At 47.7% G+C, this 27,605-nt stretch overlaps 1 protein-coding gene across 2 annotated transcripts in view; it reads right to left on the bottom strand.

Moving 5' to 3' along the window:
• The window catches only part of FAM3B (FAM3 metabolism regulating signaling molecule B), a 45,839-nt gene extending 21,207 nt beyond the window's left edge, over positions 1–24,632 (bottom strand). Inside the window, exon 1 of one of the 2 annotated variants that reach the window (XM_036849598.1) lies at positions 24,451–24,632. In XM_036849598.1, the coding sequence (XP_036705493.1) occupies positions 24,451–24,628 (178 nt within the window). In that variant the 5' untranslated portion in view covers positions 24,629–24,632. Of the gene's footprint in view, positions 1–5,918; positions 6,342–24,450 lie in introns of those variants that run through there. The other variant, XM_036849599.1, reaches the window with a different exon arrangement.
• Positions 24,633–27,605: the final 2,973 nt, after the last annotated feature.

Raw genomic sequence — 27,605 nt, 5'->3', positions numbered from 1 at the left:
AGAATTTGCCGACTCCAGAACCTGCCTCTCAATTCTGCAGGAAGAGGCACTGCCCCGCTCCTGGGTTACAGGAGGCCTAGGCGACAGCTCTGTCCCTTCACAGACAATCTGCCCCCGGGTCTCTCAGATTTTACTCCTTAAATAGCTCACAGATCAGGACTGTGCAGGATTACCAAAACTGCCAAGATTCAGGGATGGCCCAAGGCCCTGCGTAAAGGGACCTCAGGGATGGCCCCATCAGCGTTTGTGTACTGATATGTCCAGTCCTAAGAAATAAGAAAAGGACGGATGGGTGGATGGATGGAAGGAAGGAAGGAGGAGGGTAAAACAAGAGGAGGGGAGGGGAGGGGAGAGGAAGAGCCCGCCCACCTGACCACACACCCTCCTCGGCTGCCTCATTTCTGTCCCCTCTCAGGCCAGGCATCTGGAAACAACCGTCCTCTGGATCAGCCTCCAGGCCTCACCTTCCACCCACGGCTCAGGGCAGCTGTGCTGGTCTAGGCCTCCAAAGCCTCCAGGCTGCCAGCCCCAGGCCCCCGAGGACGGTCCTGACCCGTCCATGTCCCCCCTGGGCAGCACCCACCCTCCCGGGGCGGGCTGGGGGTGTCTCCCACGTTGTCTCTGCTGGCTTTTCGCTCACACGGTGCAGCCTGGGTCTCTCCGCAGGATCCCCGATGAACTGAGACCCAGGCCATCCTCTGAGCTCCCGACAAGCTGTCCCCTTGCTGACCCCTCTCAGCACCTGGGATGTCTCGCAGGGCCTGACACTCAGCACGTCCCAGATGAAACCCTGGATTCTCCCCGGCTCCCCGAATCTGTTCCTGCCCCACCTCTTGCCCAGGACAGGGTCAGATGTCCAGGCCTCTTCCTGATTCCATACGTCCCCCTGCCAGCCCTCAGTGGGATCCACCGGCCAGTCTTGCTGGGGTGACCTCCAGAGACTCTGCTTCATCTCTACAGCCTCGGTCTCCCCAAGCCCGCAGCATCTCAGCTCTTCTCTCTCGCTGCTAGAGAACCTACGTGCTCCCCGTGTTGGGTGCTTATCTATCAAAGGGGTAGAATAAAGACTATCTAATCTGTATCCCAGTTTCTGGCACAGAACTCCTAAAACCCTTGGAATTTCCTGATAGGAGTGTGGGCTGTTGTTCATAAGGGGCCCCTTTCGGCCACGCCTGAGTTTATGCTAATGAGGTGGCTCAGGGTGGGGCCTAGGATAGCTTCCGGGGAGGGGCCAGCCAGCCCAGAAAGACCCAGCCCACACCTCAGCCCCACCCCCGACCTCCAGGAGGGGAGAGGGCAGGCAAGCTGTCCTGTGACCAATGACAGAACAAGCCCCCAATGAAACTCGGGACTCAGGAGCTTGGGGGGCTTCCTGGTGGGGAACACACTGGTGAGCCAGGCGGGGGATGCGCCCTGATTCCCGGGGCTGTGGGCACGGAACTCCTCTTCACCCTGTATGTCCCTGCATTTGGCTGGTCCTCCTGACTTGTATCCTTTAGAATACAACTGTAATCTTATGCAGAGTGATGCTTTCAGTGTTTCTGTGAGTTGTTCTAGCAAATTATTGAACCCCCCAGGAATTGTGGGAACCCCCAGATTTGTAGCCAGCTGGTCAGAAGTGCGGGCGGCCCCCGAAGCCCGTGGCTGGCATCTGAAGACAGGGCAGCTCGTGGAGAGCACTGTCCTTAACCCCTGGGCTCTGGAGCTTATTGTGGGTGTTGAGTGTCGGAGCTGACCTGAATGGCTGGACACCCAGTTGGTGTCAGAGGGCTGGTGTCTCCCCGCCCAGAGCCCTGAGCAGAGACCAGTGGGTGTTCCCCGGCCCCCTTTCCAAGCGTGCAGCCGCAGCCTTCCAGCACCAAGCCCGGGGCGTCCTCTCTCTCCGGGCGGTGATGAAACGCAAACCTCTGTCTGTCAGTCCGGCCGTGTTGAGCCCTGGATCCAGGCTCTCTTGATGCCTAGCACCTAGAGGTTCCCCCCACTGGTTAGGTTATATCGGGTCAGTATTTGCTGGTGCTTGGGGGGCGGCTGGTTAGCTTAGGTAGTCATCCTGGTGAAATGGGATGCCTCTGTCTCACCTGGACCACTCGGTCTTTTTTCAAGTGCGTATTTCAACATCAATTATTTCTTTCTCTTTGCCAAACTATGCAGTCCCTAAGATGGTTAGAACGTAATGCAGAGATGGCTTCCTGCTGGGAAATGCCTGAGACAGCGCGGGCCGCTGCGGTTCCTAGGATGGAGGGACATCTCCGAGCCGGAAAAACCAGCCACAGGAAACACAATGAGAACAGCAGGTGAAGCCGGCGTGCTGTCCTGGAAATTCCTGTGTGCTCTGTGCTCCAGCCGTGGTGACCCGCCGCCGTGGCTGCCCTTCCCTGCTGTACCCTGGGTACGAGTTTGTCCCTCTGCCCCCAGGGCGCTCTCCTCCAGACCCCTGGCCATCTGTCCCCTCCTTCAAGGACTCCAGTGCGGCTCTGTGGCCTCCTGGGTGAAGCCTGCACAGGCACCCTCAGGTCAGCCCTTCACACGCCTTGTCGGTGCTGCCCACCATGGCTCTCCCCTCCAGGTCTGTGCCCGCATACCTAGGATGGTGCGAGGGTCACAGGATGTTCCGGAAAACGCCGCTGGAGGCACCCTGAGTGAACAGTGTGATCTGACTGCTGGAAACATGGATTCAGCATCGATAAGAGCCTCAGGTTCAAAGACAATAGTGCAGTGTCCTGTGTGTCGAATCACAGCCAGACTATTTTATCCAAGTGTCGTATTTGAAGAAAATTGGCAAAGCAGAGATTATTCAGATCTTCTGAATGTCACACGTGAGATCTTTGAGTGAAGAGTCGCTTTTGATTCGGAGGTGACTGAAAGGGAGCACGATGTCACCTCTCAGATACCTTCCTCCCCGCATGCAAGGGAGGCACGGTCTGGTCCCCAGGTGAACAAGGACACATGGGTGGAAGTGACAGGGAAGACAACGAGGAGAGAATAAAAGCCCACGCGTCCTCACAAGGAGCACTGTGAACCCCGGGCTTGTGGGACCACAGGCACCCCTCCCTGGACATTTTCCAGGGCTCCTGGGAAGGCTACAAAGCGTCTGTGCCACGGGTGAGGGGCGCAGCGGCGGACCCCCAGGCCAGGTTTCCTGCGGTGGCTGCGGAAGCCTTGACTGGAGTCAGAACCAGCTCGGGGAGGGAGGGAGGCAGGCCCAGCAGCGCGTACTGGGGCCAGTTCAGCGTGAGAAGATGGGGCACGGGCTGGCGGTGGACCCTGCACCCGAGATGGGGCAGGCACGGGGGAGGATTTGTCTTGGGAAAGGCGAGGGTTCAGGGACTCAGCTAAGACAGCTCTGGAGGTGGTGGGGGGAGGGCTGCCCTGGAAGAAGGGGTCCAGCAGCTTCAGAGTTGAGGGGGGAGGCAGAGGAAGTACACAGAGTCCGCGAACCTTCTGTGGCTCTGTGACCAGGATCCGGCCTTTTCTCATAAGGTAATAAAGTCGACATCAGCCCACGGACACATCCTAAGCACTTCCACCCAGCAGGCGCCGTGAGTATTAGAGCAAAGGCCAATCCCGAGCACAGGTAGGAAGCCGGAACTCCCTCCCCAGAGGCTCTCTTGTAGGGCGCATGTGTGTGTATCCTACCCTCACTCCACCCTCAGATTCTTGGGGGTCTCAGGCTGGCCCTGACACTTCACTTGGGCTGGAGGACAAAGCAGTCCTGAAGCCAGTGTACACGAAGGCAGGCTACAGGTAAGGGGGGGTTCCGGGATCCCCCTCCCATCCAATCCAGGGGCGCTGCAGAGGGCCGTTCTGAACCCATAAGGACACACTTTGGAGGGACTTCCTTCCACGTGAAGTGGGTGATGAGATTTGTCACTGGTCACCTCCCCACAGGAACCCACGTTCCCCCGCCTTGAGGCGGCCCCACCTGCACCTCTCGTCCCTGAGGGGTGGATAAGCCAGACTTGGGGTGCAGCTGCTTCGTGGCTCCAGGCTCTGCTGGCCCCAGTGTCCACGGTTGTCCCTGTCCTGCTGACGGAGGCTTTTTGGCAGTAGGGCTGGGAAGTGTCACAGCTGAACACCTCAGCAGGTTTGCAAGGTAACCCACCTTCCAAAGTTCACATGCCAACGCCCTTAATTTTGAGGAATTAGGGTGACTGCTCTGGGAAGCTTCCTCCAGCTTGTGAAGGGTGGCGGTGGCTTAATTTACTTCATCCCTTTAGTCTGAATGTCCTTCTTGTGAGCTGTGTCCCTACCTGGGACAGACCTGGGGCTTGACTGAAGCATCGAGGGAAACGCTGCTGCCACGAGCGTTACCTAATCTTGAGCTCACAGAATCAAAAGCGATGTGGCCCTGAGCTTCTGTGAGTAATTTCTCTGACAGCCACGCACCCGGATACATGCAAACCTGGTGTGACCTCAAACCTCGATGTGAAAGGACCACACAGCTCATAAATGAATCGCTAGGCTGCATGCGGAAAAGCTGTGGGTGCAGGGAAAGTCATCTGATCATATTCAGCGTTTTCCACCAAGTGAGCAGTAAAATTGGACGATAAGTATATAATACAGGCATAATGAAAACAATTCTTCCAAAATAGCTGTAATGAAAGTCAGTGCCCTAAGGGAGATCTTTTCTCCCAAGAGAAGAGAGATGTATCTCCTTGCATTTATCCTACGATGCACACAAGTTACCAGAGACAGTACTGTTCACAAATAAATGGTTTTGCAGAAAACTTGAATATTTTACACAAATAAAAAGTCTTAAAATTTGGCTTTCCTACCCATTGGGGATGGAGCAGAAAGGGGGTGCTCAGAACTCTCTGCAGTGTGACCACACAACCAGGACGCCACTTAGGAAGGAAGGAGACCGCAGAGTCAATCACACACCTGGAGGCAATGACCTGCCACTGAGAGGTGGGGCGCTCGTCTCCAGAGAGGCCAAGAGAACTTCCCAGTTTGGAACTTTTAATTTTTGCACAATACGCTGCCTTGCCCTGGGAGGAATCCAGATGCCTCAGATTATAGGAAGAAACAGCAAAACCAATTAGGAAGGGAATGTGTGTCAGAGGCCGTCGGTTCGGGGACCCCAGAGCGCCTTGCTTACGCAGGCAGGCAGGCAGGCAGGCAGGAGAGGCACACGGAGGCCACCGTCAGGAAGGCGAGCCACTGGGAGATGAACCGGCTCGGGAAAGAGTCGGAGGTTTTCTTTCCTCCTTCCTGCTTTTTCCCCCAAATCTTCTCAGGCTCAAGTAGTTTGATAGAATGGTGTGGGGGGCGGGGGGAAGCCTTATAAAAAGATGCTACCGGAACGGTTATAATAAGGCACAATGGGACAGTCCATGCTAATGAGTCCCCACTTCTCACCCACCCACAGGCTGGTGACTTACAAGGGGTTGTCCCCCTGTCTCCGCACTTTTCATCATTTCCTTGGCAGGTCAGGTGGACCTGCGGCGAATGACCTCTGACGGCAGCCCGAGGAGCCCCAGCTGGAGTCCACAAGTGCCTCTAACCGGCGCCCGGCAGCCCCCACCCTGGCCCAGGAGGTCGGAGATGGGGGCGGGGCGCGCCCCTGCCGGCACCTGCGCTCGGCGGGAGGGAGCCTTCTCCCCCTGGGACTCACCGGGTGCTGTTCTAGCTGCGCTCAGCCAACACCTACTTTCCAGGCGAAACGCCAGGCACTGATCTGCCCGCACTCCGGCCCTGCACGCAGCTGGGGCGGTGGCGCCCGGCAGGAGGGCGGCGGGAAACCCCAGCCGATTTGCCCCTGCTCGATTCGCGTGGCGCCTTCCTGACCCCAGGTCTAAGAGAGGACCCTCCCTCCCGCCCCGTGCCGCCTCCACCTCTGGCTCAGCGTGCCAGGTGCCAGGTAGGGCGAGGGGGCGAGTCTCCCATGCCGGGTCCCCCTTCCCTCCTCCCGCACTCACCGGCAGCCGCGGGGCGCATCTTCCAGCTGCGGCTCCGGACCCTCCGGACCCTCCGGACCCTGGGTCGCAGCTCAGGGCGACCGAGGCAGCCTCGCAAGGACTGGGCGGACCCCTGGGCGACACGCCCCGGGGCAGGCCGGCGGCGGGGAGGGCGGGCAGGTGCGCGGGGGCAGGTGCGCTGCAGGCGCCCTCGAGCTCCGGCTCTGCGGTCCAGGCTGCCTGGGGACCAGCGACAACGGGCGGGTTTTGCTCTGAAGGGAGGACGCCGTCGTCCCTTTACGGTTGGCGGCCCCAGACCCCAATCGAATGTCTCACAAAGTCAAGTGACCGCCAAGATAGGCATATTAGGCATATTCTGAGTCTCTGAGACGTCAAAGCCAAGTCCCAGGGAAATCCAGGTTCGAAGTCCAGGTCCCAGTTCCACGGCTGTTTCACTTCCTGCCCGCTGCTGTTTGCTCAGCCCAGCGGGCTTCCTCCTGTGCTCCTGGCTGATCAGGGAACATAGGGCGGCACGAGGTCCCAGGCCCCGTGGTCAGGGTGGCGGGCCTGCAGGTCCTCGGGTTTACAGGAGGCCGGGCTCTGGTGGGAGTTAGGCTTCCCCGAAGATGGCCCACGTCCAAACAGCTGCTTCTCCGCGCCACATGTGGGCTTGCATTGCAGACATCCGTCAGCTTTTACAGAGCTTTTGAAGCCACTGTAATCACAGAGGCCTCAGGCTCCCAAGGGTAAGTTAAGGCTCCAAGGGCAGTTGGTCACTTTTGTGGAAAAAGAGTTCCAGAGAGGCAGGGTCGCCTCCCTCGGTGTCCACTGGCTCCTGCAGTTCTGCTCCCCCGAGAAAGCCCAGAGGCTTCCACCGTGACGCAAAGTACCCTGGGGTGTCACGGGGGGGCTTGGCTGGGACCCGCCTTCTACCGCCGTCTTGGCCTCCTGAGAAGCTCCCGTCCGGTGCCATCCAGGGGGCCTGGGGACACATGCCCTGTGGACGGTGTGGCCTTATTTTTCTAGGCCACCCTCTGCCTGCTGTCTTCTAAATCAGAGGGAACAGAAGAGAGGGGTCTCAATTAGGAATCCTTCCCCGGGACTTCAGAACAGTACCCGGCCCGAGCGTGGCTTGCTTCAGTGTGGATGCCTTTCTGAGCTGCTCTACAGCAATACTCAGGAGTCATTCTCCAACTATTCCTAGCAATTACATTAAACACATGAATCAGCTCTTTAAAGGGAGTGTTGGTTTCATCTGCCAAGAATCTCACCTTTGTCTTGAGTTCACTTCATTTCAGAGATGGAGCTTTTGTCTCTGGGTTTGCTTTCAGTTTTTTTTTTTTTTTAAATGTGGTCAAAAAGTGCGTAACATAAACTTTATCACCTTTTACCAAATTAAAAAGTATACACTTTTAAGTGTACAGTTCAGTAGTGTTAAGGATATTCACATTATTGCACAACAGAACTCCAGAACTTTTTCATCTTGCAAAACTGAAACTCTGCTCCTATTAATCACCAACTCCCCATCTCCTTCCCCGCAGCACCTGGTAACCACCATTCTCTTTTCTCTTTCCAGACTTTGACTGCTTCAGATGCCTCATATAAGTGGAATCATGCACTGTTTGTCTTGTTACTACTGGCTTATTTCCCTTAGTGTAATGTCCTCAAGGTTCATCCATGTTGTAGCACGTGACAGGATTTCAACCCTTTTTAAGGCTGAATAATATTCCATTACATGTATAGATAGACCACATCTTGTTTCTCCAGTCATCCCTTGATGAACCCTTGGGTCGTTTCCACCACTTAACTAGTGTGAATAATGCCGCTGTGAACATGGGTGTGTAAATATCTTTTCAGTTCTTTTGGGTATATACCAGAAGTGGGATTGCCGGATCATATGGTAATTCTATTTTAATTTTTCTGAGGAACCATCATACCGTTGTCCATAGTGGCTGCACCATTTTACACTCCTAATAACAGTGCACAAGTGTTCCAATTTCTCCACATCCTCACCAACACATTATTTTCTATTTTTTTTTTAATTTTGCTTATTTTTATTTATTTTTATTTTTATTTTATGGCTGTGTTGGGTCTTCGTTTCTGTGCGAGGGCTTTCTCTAGTTGCGGCAAGTGGGGGCCACTCTTCATCGCGGTGCGCGGGCCTCTCACTATCGTGGCCTCTCTTATTGTGGAGCACAGGCTCCAGACGCGCAGGCTCAGTAATTGTGGCTCACGGGCCTAGTTGCTCCGCGGCATGTGGGATCTTCCCAGACCAGGGCTCGAACCCGTGTCACCTGCATTGGCAGGCGGATTCTCAACCACTGCGCCACCAGGGAAGCCCCCTATTTTCTGTTCTTTAAAACTTTTATAGTAGTCATCCTGAAGGATGTGGGTGATATCTCAGTGTATAAAATGATAGGTATCAGGGGCAAACATTACTTGTAATACACATGAAAAATGTACATGAAATGCATGTAAGTGAAAAAGCAGGAACATCCAGTGGACATTGATACATATAAAAAGACTGGAAACACATAAAAATGAACAAGCTGTTGCATTTCCCTGAGCATACTATAAAGCCACATTACTTTTAAAATTTTGAAAATAAACGTGCACTGAAAAATAATATACCCTCTGCTTCACTCCCCCTCCCAACCTCATGTTTCCCTGGGCCACTGGCTTATCTTCAAAGCTCTCCTCTCTCTAACAGCCCCTCGCCCCACAGCAAGCCTGTTTCATAGGAGTCCCCTCCACAGGTACGTGCCCCCCACCCCCAGGTCCAGAGTTCCCTCCTCAGAGACCGCCACTGTCCCTAAAGCCCTCAGAGCTATTCTCTGCTTACGCAAGCCCATATATATTTCCCTCATCCTTTTTACACACAAGATATCATGTTGTACATGGTATTTCACAACTTACCTTTTACGTTATTTATAATATCTCGGAGAGCATAGTACATAAGCACACACAGACTTGGCCTGCTCTACTTGACTCCTGTATTCTAGTCTACCACTGGATTCTTTTATTGTTTTATTGTTCTATTCTTTTATTATTCTATTCTTTTATTGTTTGATGAACCATCTTTTACTGTTGGATTGTGGATCTTTTAACCACATATTTTATTGTTGCATGAACCTATTCTTTAAATAGGCTGCAGAAGGACATTTTTGGTTATTTTCAGTCTTTTCTGCTATTAATAATGCCGCAACGAACACCTTTGTGCATCCATCTTGGCATAAATATTGGGGTGGATTTAAAACAAATTCCTAGAAGTGAATTACTGAATTAAAGGGTATGTGAATTCTGAATTTTATCAGATATTTCCCACAGCTCAACAGAGAAGTTATACCCGTTTACACGCCCACCATCAGCATATGAGAATGCCTATTTGTTCATACCCTTCCCAACACACCGTATTATCCAACTTTTTGATCTATACTAATCTATTATTGAAAAAAAAAATCTTAGTATTGTTCTAATTGGTTCTCTCATTAAAGTGATGGCCTTGGCATTCTTTCATAAGTTTAAAAGCCATTTGTGATTTGTGTCTATTTCTTTTTTTAATTTTTTATTGTTTTTTAAATTTTTTATTTTTTTTTATTGGAGTATAGTTGCTCTACAATATTGTGCTAGTTTGTACGTACAGCAATACATATAGCCCCTATTTTTTGGATTTCCTTCTCATGTAGGTCACCACAGAGCACTGAGTAGAGTTCCCTATGTTGTGCATATTTCTTTTTCCAGGAACTATCTATCTAGTCACATACGTTGCCCATTTTTCTATTAAGTTGTTAGCCTTTTTTTTCTGATTATAGTAGCCTCGAGAAATAATTTGTGGACTAGATAATACATATACATAGTTCAATTTTTAAACGTATATTAAAAGGTAGGTAGTGATAAAACACCTCCCTACTCCTGCATCCTCTCTATCCAATAGAGAACCAAGGTTATTCATTTCTTGGGTGTCCTTCCAGAAGTTCTCTGTACATATTCAACAAATAAGAGTATCTTCCCCCCACACTTTAACAAACTGTAACGTCCTCTCGCTCTGACCCACATCTTGCTTCTCCAGATACCCTGGAGAGTGAGCTGCCTGTGTACACAGAGCTCTTCTTCATTCTTTCCACACCTGCAGAGCATCCTACAGCAAGGATGAACCACAATTTACCAGCTGTTTCTTTTCCACCTTTTTTTAGGACTACTACTCTGTAATGAAAACCTCTCACATAGAATGTTTCACTTATGTGAAACAAGTAAATAAATAAATTCCTAGAAGAACTGCTGGGCTTGTCTACTGGTAATCCTGAGATTTTGCCAAAACAGACCCGGATGGATGTTGCATTCACTGACATACCCCACTCCCCTGCCCCCCAGCTGTGTTTGTGCATGTTTCATTTCAAAGGCTTTTCAGGGACTTCCCTGGTGGCACAGTGGTTAAGAATCTGCCTGCCAATGCAGGGGACACGGGTTCGAGCCCTGGTCCTGGAAGATCCCACATGCCGCTGAGCAACTAGGCCCGTGAGCCACAACTACTGAGCCTGCGCTCTAGAGCCTGAAAGCCACAACTACTGAAGCCCGTGTGCCACAACTACTGAGCCCACGTGCCACAACTACTGAAGCCCACGCGCCTAGAGCCCGTGCTCCGCAACAAGAGAACCCACCGCAACAAGAAGCCCACGCACTGCAGTGAAGAGTAGCCCCCGCTCAATGCAATTAGAGAAGGCCCGTGAGCAGCAACAAAGACCCAACACAGCCAAAAATAAATAAATAAATAAATTTATATTAAAAAAAAAAAAGAGTCCGTCTGCCAATGCAGGGCACACGGGTTCGAGCCCTGGTCCTGAAGATCCCACATGCCGCGGAGCAACTGATCCCGTGCACCACAACTACTGAGCCTGCACTCTAGAGCCGGCGAGCCATAACTACTGAGCCCACATGCCACAACCACTGAAGCCTGCACACCTAGAGCCTGTGCTCTGAGACAAAGAGAAGCCACCGCAACGAGAAGCCCGCGCACTGCAACAAAGAGTATCCCCCGCTCGCCACAACTAGAGAAAGCCCACGCACAGCAACGAAGACCCAAAGCAGCCAATAAATAAATAAATAAATATATTTTTAAAATTAAAAAAAAAAAGGCTTTTCAAGGATAATTTTTTACTGCTTGATTTTCACCTTACTTGCTTACTTTGGGAAAGCACTGCCGTTTAAGAAGAGGCTTTCCAAAATGCACATTTTGGGGCCCCTATCCCAGACTTATTAAAACACAGCCGTTTGTGGTTTAACAAGCCCTCAGGTGACACTGATCTATAGCATGGATGGCATATAGATCCATGCTTCCCACTGCACTCTACCTCCTCCCTATCCCTGACAGATATCATTAATGAAACTGAGCATTTCTTTTTTTTTACAAGATTCTTTTTTTTAATACTAATTAATTGATTGATTTTTATTTATTTGGTTGTGCCGAGTCTTATCTGTGGCAGGCGGCTCCTTAGTTGTGGCTCCAGGGCTCCTTAGTTGCGACTCGCAGTCTCCTTAGTTGTGGCAGGCAAACTTAGTTGCGGCATGCATGTGGGACCTAGTTCCCTGACCAGGTATCGAACCTGGACCTCCTGCATTGGGAGAGTGGAGTCTTATCCACTGCACCACCAGGGAAGTTCCAAACTGAGCATCTTTCCCACTGAGTCTGGATGAAATCATAGAACCCTTTTCAATACAGTGTCCACAGTCACTACAAATCAATCCAAGTTGGCACGGCTGGTCAGGGGATGGTACTCTGAGGTCTCAATTAAGCATTCTTTCTTTTTTTTTCTTTTTCTCTTCTTTTATTGTTTTTTATTTAACCATGCCATGTGATATGTGGGATCTTAGTTCCCCTACCAGGGATCAAAACTGTGCCCCTTGTGTTGGAAGTGTGGAGTGTTTAAAAAAAAAAAAGAAAAAAAAGAAGAGGCTTTCCTTAAAACACTTCGATGCGAAGCAACCAAAACAGCAAGGAGCTGAGAAGGGAAGGGACACCCTCGCATATATAAATATAGTGTAAAGTGCCCCTGCTTTCTACACAAAGGGACATCTACTGTACCTATGGATATATAATTCTAAATTGTGTATTATAGCTTTTACAATCCTATACTTATTAGTTCCTTATTGTAGGTAATAAAAAATCTTCTTCCCTGTTTGTTTTTGAGTACGAAATTTTTCCCCCTAGGCAGTTAAAAAATTTTTGATTTTTCTTTTTACAGTTTGTTGAGCTTTGTTTTGCTTAGAAAGGCCTTTTTCTCCCTCCCTTTCCCCATGTTTTCTTATTTTTTAATTAAAATATTTGATCCCTCTAGACTAAATTTGGATGGAAATCCAAACTTATTTTCCTCCAGCTGGCCAGCCAGTTGTTCCCTGTTTGTTGAATGAAAATCTCCCTCCATTGATCTGAAATGCTCCTTCCTCATATTAAGTCCCATGTGTAATCGTGTCCATGTCTGACTTTATATTCTGTTCTTTCTACCTTATTTCCTTCTGCTTAGGTATTTCCTAGCGATTCTTGCGTGTTTACTTTCCACATGAACTTTTTTTTTAATATTTAAAAAAATTTTTTAGTTTATATTGGAGTATATTCGTAATTAGTATACTAATGAGCAATGTTGTGTTAGTTTCAGGTGTACAGCAAAGTGATTCAGTTATCCATATACATGTATCTATTCTTTTTCAATTTTTTTTCCCCAGTTAGGTTATTACAGAGTACTGAGCAGAGTTCCCTGTACTATACAGTAGGTCCTTGTTGGTTATCTATTTTAAATATAGCAGTGTGTACATGTCAATCCCAAACTCCCAATCTATCCCTCCTCCACCCCACCTTCCCCCCTGGTAACCATAAGTCTGTTCTCTAAGTCTGTTGAGTCTGTTTCTGTTTTGTAAATAAGTTCATGTTTACTTTCCACATGCACTTTGAACTCAGCTGACTGTTTGTGACAGTAACCGCCCTCCAGCCATGGAGCCCCCCGCCACGGGACATGCTCTGTTCCGGACGTTTCACTGAGAAATCTTTTTCAACCGCACAATAGGCTAAAGGGAAGACATCTGAACCATTTTGCCAATGGCAAAGCGAAACATCAAATGTCACAAAGTTCATCAGTTAGTGAGCGAGGATTCTCCAGGATTCCAAGTGACTCCACACTTACTCCCTCTGTGAGTTTATCTGCTCGCTTAAATCACAGCAGCAGGACAACTCCAGGGCCTCTAATAATAGTACTTTAATAGTCATGGTCCCTAAGTTCCATCTCCTTGTGTCTGTGAATAACCTTGCTTCCTAAGTTTAATTCTCCATCTCAAAAAGCTGTAGCACATAAAATGCTAAGACTTAAAAATATTTTTTTTACATAATTAGATTTAACGTCTTTACAATGAAGTCAATTCTGTTTTTTCTTATTTATCATACAGCTGGAGATTAAATGCATTGAAATGTCCAGAAATTTTTGGAAACGAACTTCCCCTCTTCTCCTTCCGCAGCTGTGAGACCTTATCACCGGGTCTCCCTAACGTCACTCACCCTTTGTCTTTATTTGCTCCGTGTGTAGCTTTTTCTGACTTTCCCTCCAGTTCACTAATTATGTGTTCAGCTCTATGGAATCTGCTGCTAAACCTGTCCCTTGAGTTTGTTGCTGTTGTTACTGTGTATTTTTTTATTTCTAGAAATTCTATTGGGTTCTTTTTCAAAGCTGTTAATGACTTTTTATAAAATTCTGTTTCCTGAAGGCATCTCAAAGACTGCTTTTAGTTCATTACTCATAATCAGCCTACCTAGTAAACAGCCTACCTCTGGTGATCCTGATTTGTCTGAAATGCTTGGAAGCTGTTTTCCTGGGTGTGCACTGGAGAGTGCATTTTAAAAACTATATAGAGGACTGTCTTGAGGCTAGTGAAAATAATTTTCTCCAGAAAAGATTTGTGTTTGCTTTTGCTAGGGGTCTGAGTCATTACCACACCGGGACCATCTTTTAAAATTGTATATATTCAAGGCTTGAGAATCCCTGGACAACCCAGTCAATTCCAAATAGGATATAACTCAACACAAGCTGTTCACTTGAGGTTAACGTCTACGTCAATGGAGTTGGGCTCCCGATTACTTAGTGTGGAGAGTCTACTGTCAGACTCCTTAGCTCTAACTCGGGGGGTTAACAAGTGCCCTTGGGTAAAATGTGGCTTCCTGGTACGCTTCCACAGGCCTGGGGGGGCGCATCCCTGGGGGTACAGTGAGATGGTGAGTTCAGACTGGTGGAGAGCCCCAGGATGCTGGGGTGTTAGAAGGACGGTACAGTGAAAGAGGAAAACAAGCAGGAGATGTAAAAGATACGGAGAAGAGGACATCAAAAGGCCCTCAGACTACCCTTGAGACCGGTGATTGAGGCTATCAATGTCTCCTTCCTGACGGTCACATCTGCACACAAAGGGGGGTCCTCCGAGAGGGCTTCCCTGGACCCACCCGTCACTCCCCATGGCCCTTCTTCACTGCTCTTTTCCCCATCCAAACTCTTTTCCTTGTTTGGGGGGCTGTTTACTGTCTGTCTCCTTCAGCAGGATATAAGCTCCACCAAGGCAGGGCCTCACTGTGAACATCTCTGGGACCCCAGCGCCTGGAACAGAGCCTGACCCAGAGGGCCTTCTTCACAGGTCTCTGGTGAACACGTGGATAACGCGCAAACCACTGATTCCACGGTAAGAGACGGCAAGTCAGGAGGCGGCAGCACCCTGCGAGGGGAGTGGGGTTATGAAGCTGATCTGAGATGAGGGGCCAGAAGGCCGCGCAAGGGGCAGAGCCCAGGAAACAGGAGGATCTACAGGACCCTGGGAAAGGGGGAAGATCAGAAACAGGGAAGGACTCATCCAATTAAAGGTAATAAAGACCAACCTCACCAATCTTGGTTTCCTTCTTCCAACAAGGGTTACAAATGAAAGGCATTCGGAGCAGAGGATGGTCTCAACCACACCTTGAAGTCTTGGGACCTACACATACTAGATGTCTTTTTTTTTTTAATTAACACAAAAATTTTAGAGCCATTTTAGGTTCACAGCAAAATTGAGGGGAAGATACAGACTTTCCTATATATCTCCTGTCCTGCACTATCAACATCCCCACCAGAGCGTATATTTGTTAGAACTGATGAACCTACATACACATCATTACAATGAACCGACACATCATAAACACCAAAAGTCTAGTTTACATTAGACCTCACTCTCGGTTTTGCACACGTTTGCACAAATGTATAATGGCATATATTCATCATTATGGACTCATACAGAGTAATTTCCCTGCCTTAAAACCCCTCTGCCCTGCCTAGTCATCCTTCCATCCCACTCCCTGGCAACCACTGATTTTTTATTGTCTCCATAGTTTTGTCTTTTCCAGAATGTCATGTAGTTGGAACCATACAGTATATAGTCTTCTCAGATTGGCTTTTGTCACTTAGTACTATACATTTAAGGTCCCTCCATATTTTTTATGACTTAATAGCTCACTTCCTTTTAGCACTGAAATATTCCATTGTCTAAACATACTAGTTTCTTTATCCACTCACGTACTAAAGGAAATCTTGGTTACTTCCAAGTTTGGGCAATTATTAATAAAGCTGCTATAAACATCTGGGTGCAGGTTTTCGTATGAACATAAATTTTCAAGTCCTTTGGGTAAGTACAAAGGAGTACAAATGCTAGACTGTACGGTTAGCATATGTTTAGTTTTGTAAGAACCTGCCAAACTATTTTCCAAAGTGGCTAGACCATTTTGCATTCCCACCAGCAATGTATGAGAGTTCCTGTTACTCCACATCCTTGTCAGCATTTGGTGTTGTCAGTGTTCAAGATTTTGGCCATTCAAATAGGTGTGTTTTGGTATCTTATTTTTGTTTTAATTTGCATTTCCCTGATGACATATGATGTGGAGCATCTTTTCCTATGCTTATTTGTCATCTGTATATCTTCTTTGGTGAGGTGTCTGGTAAGGTCTTTGGCCCACTTTAACAGGTTGTCTGTATTCTTGTTGTTGAGTTTTGAGTTCTTTGTATATTTTGGATAACAGTCCTTCACCAGATTGCTAAAGGTCTGCAGTTTGTCTTACAATTCTCTAGACATTGTCTTTTTCAGGGTAGTAGTATCCAATTTTAATAAGTCCAGCTTATCAATGATTTCTTTCATGGAAGGTACCTTTGGCATTGCATCTAAAAAGGCATCACCATACCCAAGGCCATGTAGGTTTTCTCCCATGCCAACTTCTAGGAGTTTTATAGTTTTGAGTTAATTTTTGTAAAGGGTATAAGATTTGTGTCTGGATTCATTTTTTGCACGTGAATGTCCAGTTGTTTCAACACCATTTGTTAAAGAGACTATCTTTGTTCCACTGTATTGCCTTTGCTCCTTTGTCAAAGATCAGTTAACTATACTTACGCAGGTCTATTTCTGAGCTCTCTATTCTGTTCCCTTGATCTATTTGCCTTTTCTTTCACCAATATCACACTGCCTTGATTATTGTAGCTTTACAGTAAGTATTGGAGTCGGGTAGTGACAGTCTTCTGACTTTGTTCTTTTCCTTCAGTATTGTGTTGGCTATTCTGGGTCTTTTGCCTCTACAAATAAACTTTACAATCAGTTTGCCAACATGCACAAAATAAGGGCTTTGATTGGGTTGGCATTGAATCTATAGATCAAGTTGGGAAGAACTGACATCTTCAAAATATTGAGTCTGTCTGCAAACATAGAATATCTCTCCATTTATTGTTTTTCTTTGATTTTGTTCATCAGAGTTCTGTAGTTTTCCTCATATAGATTTTGTACACCTTTTGTTAGATTTATACCTAAGTATTTCATTTTGGGGGGCGCTAATTAAAAGGTATTGTGTTCTTAATTTCAAATTCCACTTGTTCATTGCTGATATATAAAAAAAGATGGATTTTTATGTCAAATTGATAAACTTTGTATCCTGCAACCTTGCTATAATCACTTAGCTCCAAAAGTTTTTTTGTTGATTCTTCTGGATTTTCTACATAGATGATCATGTCATCTGTGAACAAAGACAGTTTTAGTTCTTCCTCCCCAATGTGTATACCTTTTCTTTCTTTTGCTTATTAGTCTTATTGAATAGATAGAACGTCCAGTACTGGAGTAGTGAGGGGGACATCCTTGCCTTGTACCTGATCTCCGTGGGAAAGCCTTGAGTTCTTCACCATTAAATACGATGTTAGCTGTAGGTTTTTTTGTAGATATTCTTTATCAAGTTGAGGCAGCTCCTCTCTATTTCTAGTTTCCTGAGAGTTTTAATCATGAACTCTGTGTTGTGGGTGTGGTGGATTTTGTCAAATGCTTTTTCTGCATCTATTAATACAATCATGTGATTTGTCTTTTTCAGCCTGTTCATGTGATGGATTACATTAATTGATTTTTGAATATTGATTCACTCCTGCATAGCTAAGATAAAGCCTGCTTGGTTGTGGTGTAAAATTCTTTTTATACATTGTTGGATTTTATTTGCTAATATTTTGTTGAGAAATTTTGCATTTATGTTCATGAGAGATATTGGTCTATAGTTTTCTTTTCTAGTAATGTCTTTATCTGGTTTTGATAATAGGGTAATGTTAGCCTCCCAGAATGAGTTGGAAGTATTCCCTCTGTATTCTGAAAGAGATTGTAGAGAATTATTATAATTTCTTCCTTAAATGTTTGTCAGAATTCACCAGTGAACCCATTTGGGCCTGGTACTTTCTGTTTTGGAAGGTTATTAATTATTGATTCAATTTCTTTAATGAATATAGGCTGATTCAAATTGGCTATTTCTTCTGGTGTGAGTTTTGCTAAATTGTGTCTTTTAAGGAATTCATCCATTTCATCTAGAGTATGAAATTTGTGGGCATAGAAGTTGTTCACAGTATTCCTTTATTATCCTTTTAATGTCCATACGATCTGTACTGATGGTTTCAATTTAATTTCTGATATTGGTAATTTATGTTCTCTCTTGTTTTATCTTAGTCTGATTAGAGGCTTATCAAGAGGCTTATCTTATTGATCTTTTCAAAGAACTAGTTTTTGGTTTAATTGATTTCCTATTTTCTATTTTACTGCTCTCTTATTATTTCTTTTCTTGTACTTACTTTGGATTTGATTTGCTTTTCATTTTCTAGTTTCCTAAGGTAGAAACTTAGATTATTAACTTTAGATCTTTCTTCTTTTCTAATACATGCATTCAATGTTATAAATGTTGTCTAAGTACTGCTTTGGCTGCATTCCACAAATTTTGATAAGTTGTGTCTTCATTTTCATTTGGTTCAAAATATTTTAAAATTTCTCTTGAGAATTCTCCTTTGACCCATGTGTTATTTAGAAGTGTGTTGTTTAATCTCCAGGTATTTTTGGATTTTCCAGATATCTTTCTGTTATTTTTAGTTTAATTCCATCGTAGTCTGACAACAGATGTTGTACAATTTCTATTACTTTATCTTTGTTAAAGTGTGCTTTATGGTCCAGAATGTGTTCTATCTTGGTGACCATTCCATGTGAGCTTGAGAAGAATGTGTATTCTGCTGTTGTTTCCAATAAAGTTAAACATACACTTAGCATACAACGCAGCAACTCTATCCCAAGGCTATCCCCTAGAAAACAAACTGCATGCATTTGTGTTCACAGTATCCACAGAAGATTATAGTCAAAACCCAGATACAACCCAAAAGTCCATCAACAGGAAAACAGATAACAAATTGTGGTATACTTAGGGTGAAATACTCACTGATTTAAAAAAAAAAAAAAAAAGAATGCACTGCTGATAAGTGCAACAACATGGATAACTCTCAAAAACAATATGCATACCTACTGAATGACTGATTACATTTAGATGAAGTTCAAGAGTGGATAAAACTAATCTGTGGTGAACAAAGATAGAATAGTGGTTTCCTCTGAGCACAGGGGTGGAAAGATATTCAATAGGAAAGGGCACGGGGAAAACTTATTGGTGCGATGGATAAGTTCTTTATTTGGGTGGAAGCTATAGAGCCATGTGTGTATATTACGCATATAAAGCATACTTCAATGAAGTAGGTTTATTGTAGGGGAGAGATGACAGAGCTGGACGGTGCCATAGAAGCACATTTACAGCTCAGTCTGGCCAACGCAGCACATGCAAGCCACCCTGGTCCAGTGCCATTTCAGACCCGGAGTGGCCCCCTCTGAAGCCTGCCCCCCTCTGAAGCCTGCCCTTGGCTCTGACTGGCTGCCCACGCTGCAAGCTGTGTTCACCTTTCTTCAGGGAGATTGGAGGGAACAGTTTGTGGTCCTGTCTCAACCTGGACACACTCCCCCACTACACTGTATCCTGCTCTTCCTTCAAGGCCTCCACCAAGCCTCTCTTCCTCGCTGCTGCCTCTCTTCCCCACATGCTTCTCGTCATCCCAGACTCTCCAGCTACGCTCCGCTCACAGGAGGCTGGTCTGGGAGCCATGGCATGGGTGTGACTTGGGGTCATGAGTAGCTGCATGGATTGGTCATCATTACTCACGCATATGTACACAAACAGAGAATGAGACCCAGAGTGTTTGGTTTTTCTTACTGCTTTTAAGTGCTCACTGACTTTTTTTTTTTTTTTTTTTTTTTGCCTTTCCTTAATTTCACATACTGAATTAAACATACTTTTCTTTTTAAGTGTTAGGATCATTGGATTTAATTTTTTATTTCTTTTGTGTCCTCTCACAGGGCTTTGTGGTCAATGACCATTCAATTTATACTACAGACCAGCAGTTCTCAAAGTATGGTCAGGGGACCCCTGGAGGGTCCATGAGACCGTTCAGGGAATTTGCAAGGTCAAAACGTATACACTATAACATTAATTGCCTTTTCCATTCTCATCCTCCCAGGAGTGTATGGTGGGGCTTTCCACCGTACACTGAGAAGGTCTGCATGACTCAGTGAACCAGCATTTTCCAAATGATGGATGCAGAGTGATAAAAAATCATGCAAGGGCAAAAGACCCATTCCAAGTGTCAAATAGACCAGTACATTTTCATGTAACAGAGTAAGAAACATTCATTTTCAGATTCTACGTTGCAATTCATCTTTAAGAAACTACCATTTGTTGGATTTTGGCATAGTATCAAAGAAGGATGTCCACAATTATGTGAGAAGGATATTAAGATACTCCACACTGTTCCGACTACATATCTATGTGAGGCCAGAGTTTTGCCAGTCCTTCAACCAAAACAACATATTGCAACAGACTGAATACAAAAGGCGCTATGAGAACCCAGCTGTCTTCTGCTAAGGACATTAAAGAGATTTGCAAAAGTGTAAAACAATGCCACTCTTTTCACTAGATATTTTGTTTGGGAAGTAAAATTATTTTTCATAAAAACATTTATGTTAACATGAAATACTCTAGTGTTATTTTTAAATCAGTTAACACGTATTTTTAAATGTTCTCACTTTTAATTTCAAATGCATAACCTACAGAAAAAAAACTCTTCTGGGTCTTCAGTCACTTTTAAGTGTACAGAGGGGTCCTGAGATGAAAAAGTTTGAGGATGGCTGCTTTAAGCTGTCTGACTAAAATACTGAGCAGACCCTTTAGAAATGAAAGGGCCAGAGATGCTGGATTTGGAGTCAGACAGACCTGGGTTTCCACCAGTGTCCCACACTGCACTAATGGATTTGGAGCCACTAATTTAATATCCTTAAACCTCAGGGTTTTGGGTTTTTTTAATTAATTTATTTATTTGGCTGCGCCGGGTCTTAGTTGCAGCACACGGGATCTTTAGTTGCGGCATGCGGGATCTAGCTCCCTGACCAGGGATCAAACCCAGGCCCCCTGCATTGGGAGTGTGGAGTCTTAACCACTGGACCACCAGGAAAGTCCCTCTGGGTTTTATTTTTAACCTGTGAAATGGTAAGAATAACACCATTTTCAGAGCTGCTGTGATTAAGTGAGCTAAGGCATGGAATGTACCAGCGCAGACAACCTGCAGCTAGTAGGCACCCGGACATTTCATTATTTATGCATGTTGCACTTGGTCCTATAGGGCTTTGAGGAAGCCAGAGACTCGGCTGAGTTGGGAGCGAAGTTCAGGACCCTGGCCAGCTGATCAACTACGAGAAAAGCAAAGGCTCTTCATGTCCTGGAACACATCCTGTAAGGCCATAGGAGGGTGGAAGGGCTGACCCTTCAGAGCTCTTCCAACCTTGCGGGAGGAAGTGTTCACCTCTCGAGGGGCCAGAAACCCAGACAGAGCAGCTCTGCGGAGTTACAGGTCTCAGTTCAATCCAACTCAATTCGCCAAATGTTTTATGAAGGATCTACTAGATGTCACGCACTATTTAAGCCCCCCAAATGCATCAGGGGACAAAACTGACAAAGATCTGGGTCTTAGGCAGCTCACCTTTTAGTGCAAAGTTATAAAAAGTGAAGCAGCAACACAGGGTCCTAAGGAGGACCCACCTGCAGACAGGAGCAGGACCAAAGGAAAACTCTCTGCAAGGTAGAGGGGCTGAGTACGTACAGTGACCTGTAAAGCCTCTTGTGCAGGGGGTCATGCAGTGTGCTGTGGGGAGGCACTGGTGATGTCGGGACGCCGGAGCCAGGGATGCTAGGGGTGATGACAAGCGGGACATCGGGCTGCCCTGGAGCAAGAAGAGGGAGGGCGAGGGAAGAAGCCCGAGGCTGGGGAAGGCACCTCCTGGGCGAAAACTTTCAACCCTCTTCCTTATCAGAACTCCGTCAGCAGCTTCCTGGTCTGCAATGGGTAGGGAGGAAGAGCCATCCAGGGTCTGTGGACTCTGGCTTGGCAGAAGGTGTAGACATCTGAGTCTGAATGGGGCCACAAGAAGCCGGGAACGGTGAACCGAGAGTGTAAGGACACCCCTCTGACCTCCCTTCCCTCACCATTCTGGGCTGCTCCCCTGTGTTCTGGGTTGCAACCTGGATGGGCCAGATGGTAACGCACACGTGAAGGTCCCACGCTGACCGTACCCGGGGTTTCTTTATGAACAGCCACTGCTCGTAGGAAGGACTAGTGGGTGTGTCCAGAGCGGTGCATCTGGACACTTGGAACAGGTCTTGTTTTTGTTGTCAAGTTGTTACTTGCAGACTGTTTCTCTGACAGTCTCCTAAAGGCCCCAGATGTGTTTGTGCAGATAATCCGTGGTGACCTTGGAGTTTTCACTGGGAAAGGTTTTGCCTGCAGAAACCAAGAGCTGGGTCCCGCCCTTCGCTGCAGAAATCCACTTTGAAACACTTAAGGTATTGGGAAAAGTCCAAAGTTTTCGACTGTTTTGATCCCTGTAATTGTGATTGGGGGTGTTTTTATCCCACGGTTTAAGATGTTTCCTATATGTTTTCGGCATCATCACGCTGCCGTGGTTGACACAGCGAGACAGTGAGAAGCTGAAGCGGAAGTTAGGCTTCACAGGTGACTCGTTTGTGGGGAGAAAAAGCACCCGATTTTCATGAACTCGAGTGATAGATACAGAAGGGAGTGACGAGCTCCTAGGGGAGGCTGGAGTGACTGTTGCCCACTTGCTGAAGGGAGGGCCCATCTGGAGACTGGAAAAGAAGTTCTGGCCAAAAGTGTAATATACACCAGTACTATAATTTACAGGGGCATCTAATTGTCTAGTCCTTGGCGTGGGTAATGCTGTAAGCCCCCCTGAGCAGTGTGAAATCCTGTGCTCAAGGCCAGATCCCCGGCCGCCCCCCTTGTAGGGTGAGGCAGCTGGAGTGCGCAAGGTGGACGATAGTCGTCCACAGCCACTCAGCTAGAACCTGGGACCCTGCAGTCGGGGCTCCCGCCTTCCTGAAGCGTCGTGCCCCCTTTCATAAAGATGTATCTAAACCGAGGTCACCAGGTCCTCGAGGGTCGAGGGGAAATGCACATGCACGCACTGACCACACAGAGGCCGTGGGACCCACACGCCATGCCTCTCCCTCCTCGACCTTCTGCCATCTGAGAATCAGTTCTCTGCTTATACGCACCCCACCTGGAGCGCAAGACGTGTGAGAAACAAGAACAAAAACCCAACGCCCAAGTTCCTTTCCTTTGTTGCTGGTTTTCACTCTTTATGAAACTATTTTTGTTGGCTTCAGTGGCTGAAATCTTTAGGAGGAAGAGCATGGAAACGGGACCAGACTGACTCGGTTGTCCTAGTTCTGTCCCTCAGCAGCTGGGTGGTCTGGGGTGTGAGCCAATGGCGGGGGAGGGGGCACAACACCTCAGAGGACAGAATAGAGAAGGAACCTAGAACAATGCTGGATGCAGGAGAGGCATCCCACAAATGGTTGATATTATCATCTTCATGGGTCATTTTGTCTCTCACTATCATAAGCGATCAAGAGAAAATCTAGCTGCATTTCAGTTTTGATTTAGAAAAAAGTAACGTAAGGGACTACCAAAGAAACACTGTATGACAGCTGTCCTAGGATATTCCAAAGAGAAAAAATGTAAATCCTTCGGGAAAGAAAACTAAACAAAAAATCTCAACAGCATATGTACGTAATAGTCCAAAACCGCTAAATGGAACGACACGGAAAATATTTCTGAAACGCAGAGACTGGTGAGATGGACTGAGCTGCAACATGTTCACAGCTCTCAGCTGTGTAGGACCGCCCTTCTCCTTTCCTGAACCCCAATCACCCCTTATCAAGCCAAGAGCATACTGCCTGGACCCCCGCAGGGATCACAGCACCCGCTATTCTTTTCCTTTTTCCTGTGCAGATCGCAGCCCTCCGGACATCCACCCGGCCCGGGGCGCTTCCAGGAGTCGCCTCAGGTTGAAGCTTGGAATCGCAACGTTTTGAACACTTTTCCTCGGGGAGTTGTTGGAGAACCGAAGATATACGGAGTGAAAAAAGGGAGGGACGAGACCCTGCAGAAGTCACCAGCGCAGAATTCCCTGGGGCCCCCGAGCCACGCGGTTCTCATGACGTCACTCTGACAGCCCTCACTGGTCCCCCTACCTGCTGCCACCGCTCCTTTCCGCTTTTCCCGCCCCCCCCCCCCCCGGGAATCCCCATGCCTGCCGATGCTTTCGGGGAACAGCAGAGGCTCGCCCTCCCCCGCGGCAGCTTCTGGAAGCCTCTGCTGGGGGGCGCGGTCCCTGGCCGCTCAGGTGGGGTCGGGGGCGCAGGTGGCAGCCAGCCGGGAGGTCCTGGGTCAAGTGGTGTTCGCGCTCAGGCCCCCTCGGGGGACGAGGACGGAGGCGGGCGCAGGTGTCCCACGCGCCGAGCAGGAGGCCCGGGGGAGTGGAGTCCGACCCCTGCAGGGCATCCCCGACGGGAGGCTCTCCGTCCCCGGAAATCAGCCGCGCCGCTACCCTCGGGCTCGTCCCTGAGAGCCCCTGGCGTGCCGCTCCCACCCTCGGCGGCCTGCATGGCGGCCCGCGTCCCAGCCGACCCCGGCCCGGGCCCCGCGGTCCCGTCCCGCCCAGCATCCCGCCCCGCCCCCCCTCCCGGGTCTCCTTTCGGCCCTGACCCCGCCCCCGCCTCCGTCCCGCCCCGCCCCCGGCCCCTCCCGAGCCGGAGCGGCGCCCCTTGTCTCACCGCGTGGCCACCTCTGGTCTCCGCGCGCTGGGAGCAGTCGGTGCCGCGCCCACGCCATCCCCGCCACCGCCGCGTACCCGTGACCGGGTCCACACGGGCTCTCCCGCCGCTCCGGGGCCGCACGTCGAATCCGCGCGGGCTTCCCCTCCCGCCGGACGCCAGGTGAAGCAACGCTCATCTCTACAGCCTCTCTGCGTCGCAGATGCCGGCTGTGGGTGTGGCCTTTGCGTCCATCACCGCCTTTCCTGCCCCCCACGCACCTCCCCGCGTGTTCCCCGGGTTCCGTCACCGCCTTTCCTGTCCCTTCCACGCGCTCCCTTGGGCCCACACCATTTTCCCTGCCCGGTAGACCCCAGGGAGAAGCAGGAGCCCACAGCGCCCTTCCTAAGGCGGCCCTGCCTGGTGGCCCCTCCACTCCCTTAGGCTTGCCTGGGGTTGTGTTTTCTGAAATTGCTCCACCAAATGAGGCTGCTCCGTGGGATGCCCACAGCCAAGTTCCCGTGGCGAAGGGGAGTGCGTTCAAAAAGGGTGGGCTGTATGTTTCTAGAAAGTTGTCCATTTCTTCTAGGTTGTCAAATTTGTTGGCATGTAATTGTTCATGGTATTCTTTTATGGTTTTTTTGTATTTCTGCAGTATCAGTTGAGATTTCTCCTTTTTCATTTCTTATTTTATTTGGGTTCTCTCTCTTTTCTTCTTGGTGAGCTTAGCCAGAGGTATGTCAATTTTGTTTACCTTTTCAAAGAACCTGCTCTTGGTTTTGTTGATTTTTTTCTGTTGTTTTTTTAATCTCTATTTTATTTCCTCCCTGATCGTTATTATTTCCTTCTTCTGCTGACTCTACATTTTGTTTGTTCTTCTTTTTCTAATTCTTTTAGGTGCTAGGTTAGGTTGTTTAGTTGAGATTTTTCTTGTTTTCTGATGAAGGCCTGTGTCGCTATGAACTTGTGGTTGCCAAGGGGGAAGCGGGGAGGGAGATGGATGGTCTGGGGGTTTGGGGTTGGTAGATGCAGACTATTACATTGAGAATGGATAAACAACAAGGTCCTAATCTATAGGACAGGGAACTATACTCAATATCCTGTGATAAACATAATGGAAAAGAATATTAAAAAAAGAATGTCTATATGAGTATAACTGAGTCACTTTGCTGTACAGCAGAGATTGCCACTACACTGTAAGTCAACTACACTTCAATAAAAATAAAAGGGCTGGATGTTGGAAATGGCCCACTTCAGGTATGAAGTGTATGAGCTCCCTCAGCCAGGAAGCCCCCATTCAGTGCTCTGTCCACCAGCACAATCCTCGCCACTTCTTCACGTCAGGGCTTGGCTTCCCCACTGCAGTCCTCTGTCCCTTTATAATTGGTCCTCTGTCCCTTTATAATCATGTTTCATTAAAAAAAAAAAAAAAGTATGAGGAGCCCTGGTTGAAGGGCTTTAGAATTAACTTCCATATTAAAATGTTTCTGTGAAAATGCTCCCTACCTCCCCTTCATTCTCCTGACCCGTGCCCCTCACGGTTCTTTTCTCTATTTGTTATAAAGCCGGGTTAATGGTTTCTTTCCATGGCTGTCGCACCTGCTGGCCTGTAGGATCCTGGCAGGCTGGGACTGTGTTTATTCTCTACGTCCCCAGCGCCCAGCACAGGTGGGGCACCCAGGAAGCGCTCAGGAATAAAATATGTGTTGAACGGATGGATGCCTCTGAAAATGCAGAGCAGGTGAAAAGTCCAGGCTTCACTTAGTTCAACTCCCTCCGAGCATTTTAATCCCAGTGCAGTTGTGTAAGTCATCTGGGGCTGCTGTGACAAAATAGCACAGGCTGGGGGGGGCTTCAATCATAGAAATTTATTTTCTCACAGTTCTGAAGGCTGGAAGCCCAAGATCAAGGTTCCTGCAGATTAGGTTCTTGGTGAGTTCTCTCTTCTAGGCTTGCAGACAGCTGACCTCTCACATGACCGAGAGTGCATGTGTGTGTGTGTGTGTGTGTGTGTGTGTGTCTGAGAGAGAGAGAGCCCTCTGGCGTGTCTTCCTCTTCTTATCAGAACACTGATCCCGTCAGGAGGCTTCACCCTCATGACCTCATCTAGACCCAGTTACCCCCAGGGATCCCACGTCCAAACACCATCATGCTGTAGGTTAGGGCTTCCACATATGAACGGGGGGTGGGGGGACACAAGCAGTGATAATCCAAACCTGGGGTTACACGACCTTCCGGGAGCTGGAAGGAGACCTCTTATGGGGGGTCTTCTCCAAACCCTTATCTTGCCAATAAGGAAGTTGATACGTATGGGTTCAGTGACTTGCCCATGGCAATGTCTCCACACCTATGTGTTATGTACAAATCTTATCTCTTTGAAGGCCTGATCTTCAAGGGCCTCGAACTGGATTCAACTGGGAGTGATAATAAGCTTGTATTTATGGACATTTATTCCATAAAACAATGCTTTTGGCTCCTAGCAGTAACTGTAATTCAAGTTCAGGCCACAGGATCAGGAAGAGGAATCGGATCTCCAATTATCGCAGTCATCAGTGTTGACAGCTAAGGTGTGTTTGATCAACACAGGATCTGGCTGGAGAAGAGAGGTTTCCTGAGAGAAATAAAAACATAAAAATCATTCTCACAGTTAGTTCTTGACCTCAGAGGGCGGCAAAAAAAGTCAGAATACCTGGTGAGGAATGCAAAGCAAAACCTCCTTGGTTGCATAGCCTTATAGCGATTGTGCCAAGGAACCTGGCTTACTCTGTTCTCGTGATGGAAACGTCCCTTTTAAAAGCCAAAAGCTGCTTTTCCCTCATGAAGTCTAACAGTGACCAGTGGAGTGACAAGTAGTTAAACACACACACACACACACACGCATGTTTTTCAAGAGGTAACAAGAAAAAACTTAAAAACTCGTTTAATAAAAATGTCTGCCTTCTTCCTAAGGAGAGAAACAAGAGAAGTTTTCACTGACTCGGGTTCACATGGTCATCACCTTCCTCCCTTCTCTCCCCCAAGATGTTAACAGAGCGGTGAATGAATGAACAGACCCTTACTCAGACCTGTGACTTCCATGATGCTCCTCCGGGGGCATTTATCACACTGTATCCCGATGATCTGTTCCCCTTACTGGAGGACAGGAACTCTCTAAGACTTGTTTATCCAACAACTAA

The sequence above is a fragment of the Balaenoptera musculus genome, chromosome 4 (assembly GCF_009873245.2).
Source record: "Balaenoptera musculus isolate JJ_BM4_2016_0621 chromosome 4, mBalMus1.pri.v3, whole genome shotgun sequence".
NCBI classification, from domain to species: domain Eukaryota; kingdom Metazoa; phylum Chordata; class Mammalia; order Artiodactyla; family Balaenopteridae; genus Balaenoptera; species Balaenoptera musculus.
Note: the sequence above shows the minus strand (reverse complement) of the source record. Positions and strands in the feature narration are given on the sequence as shown.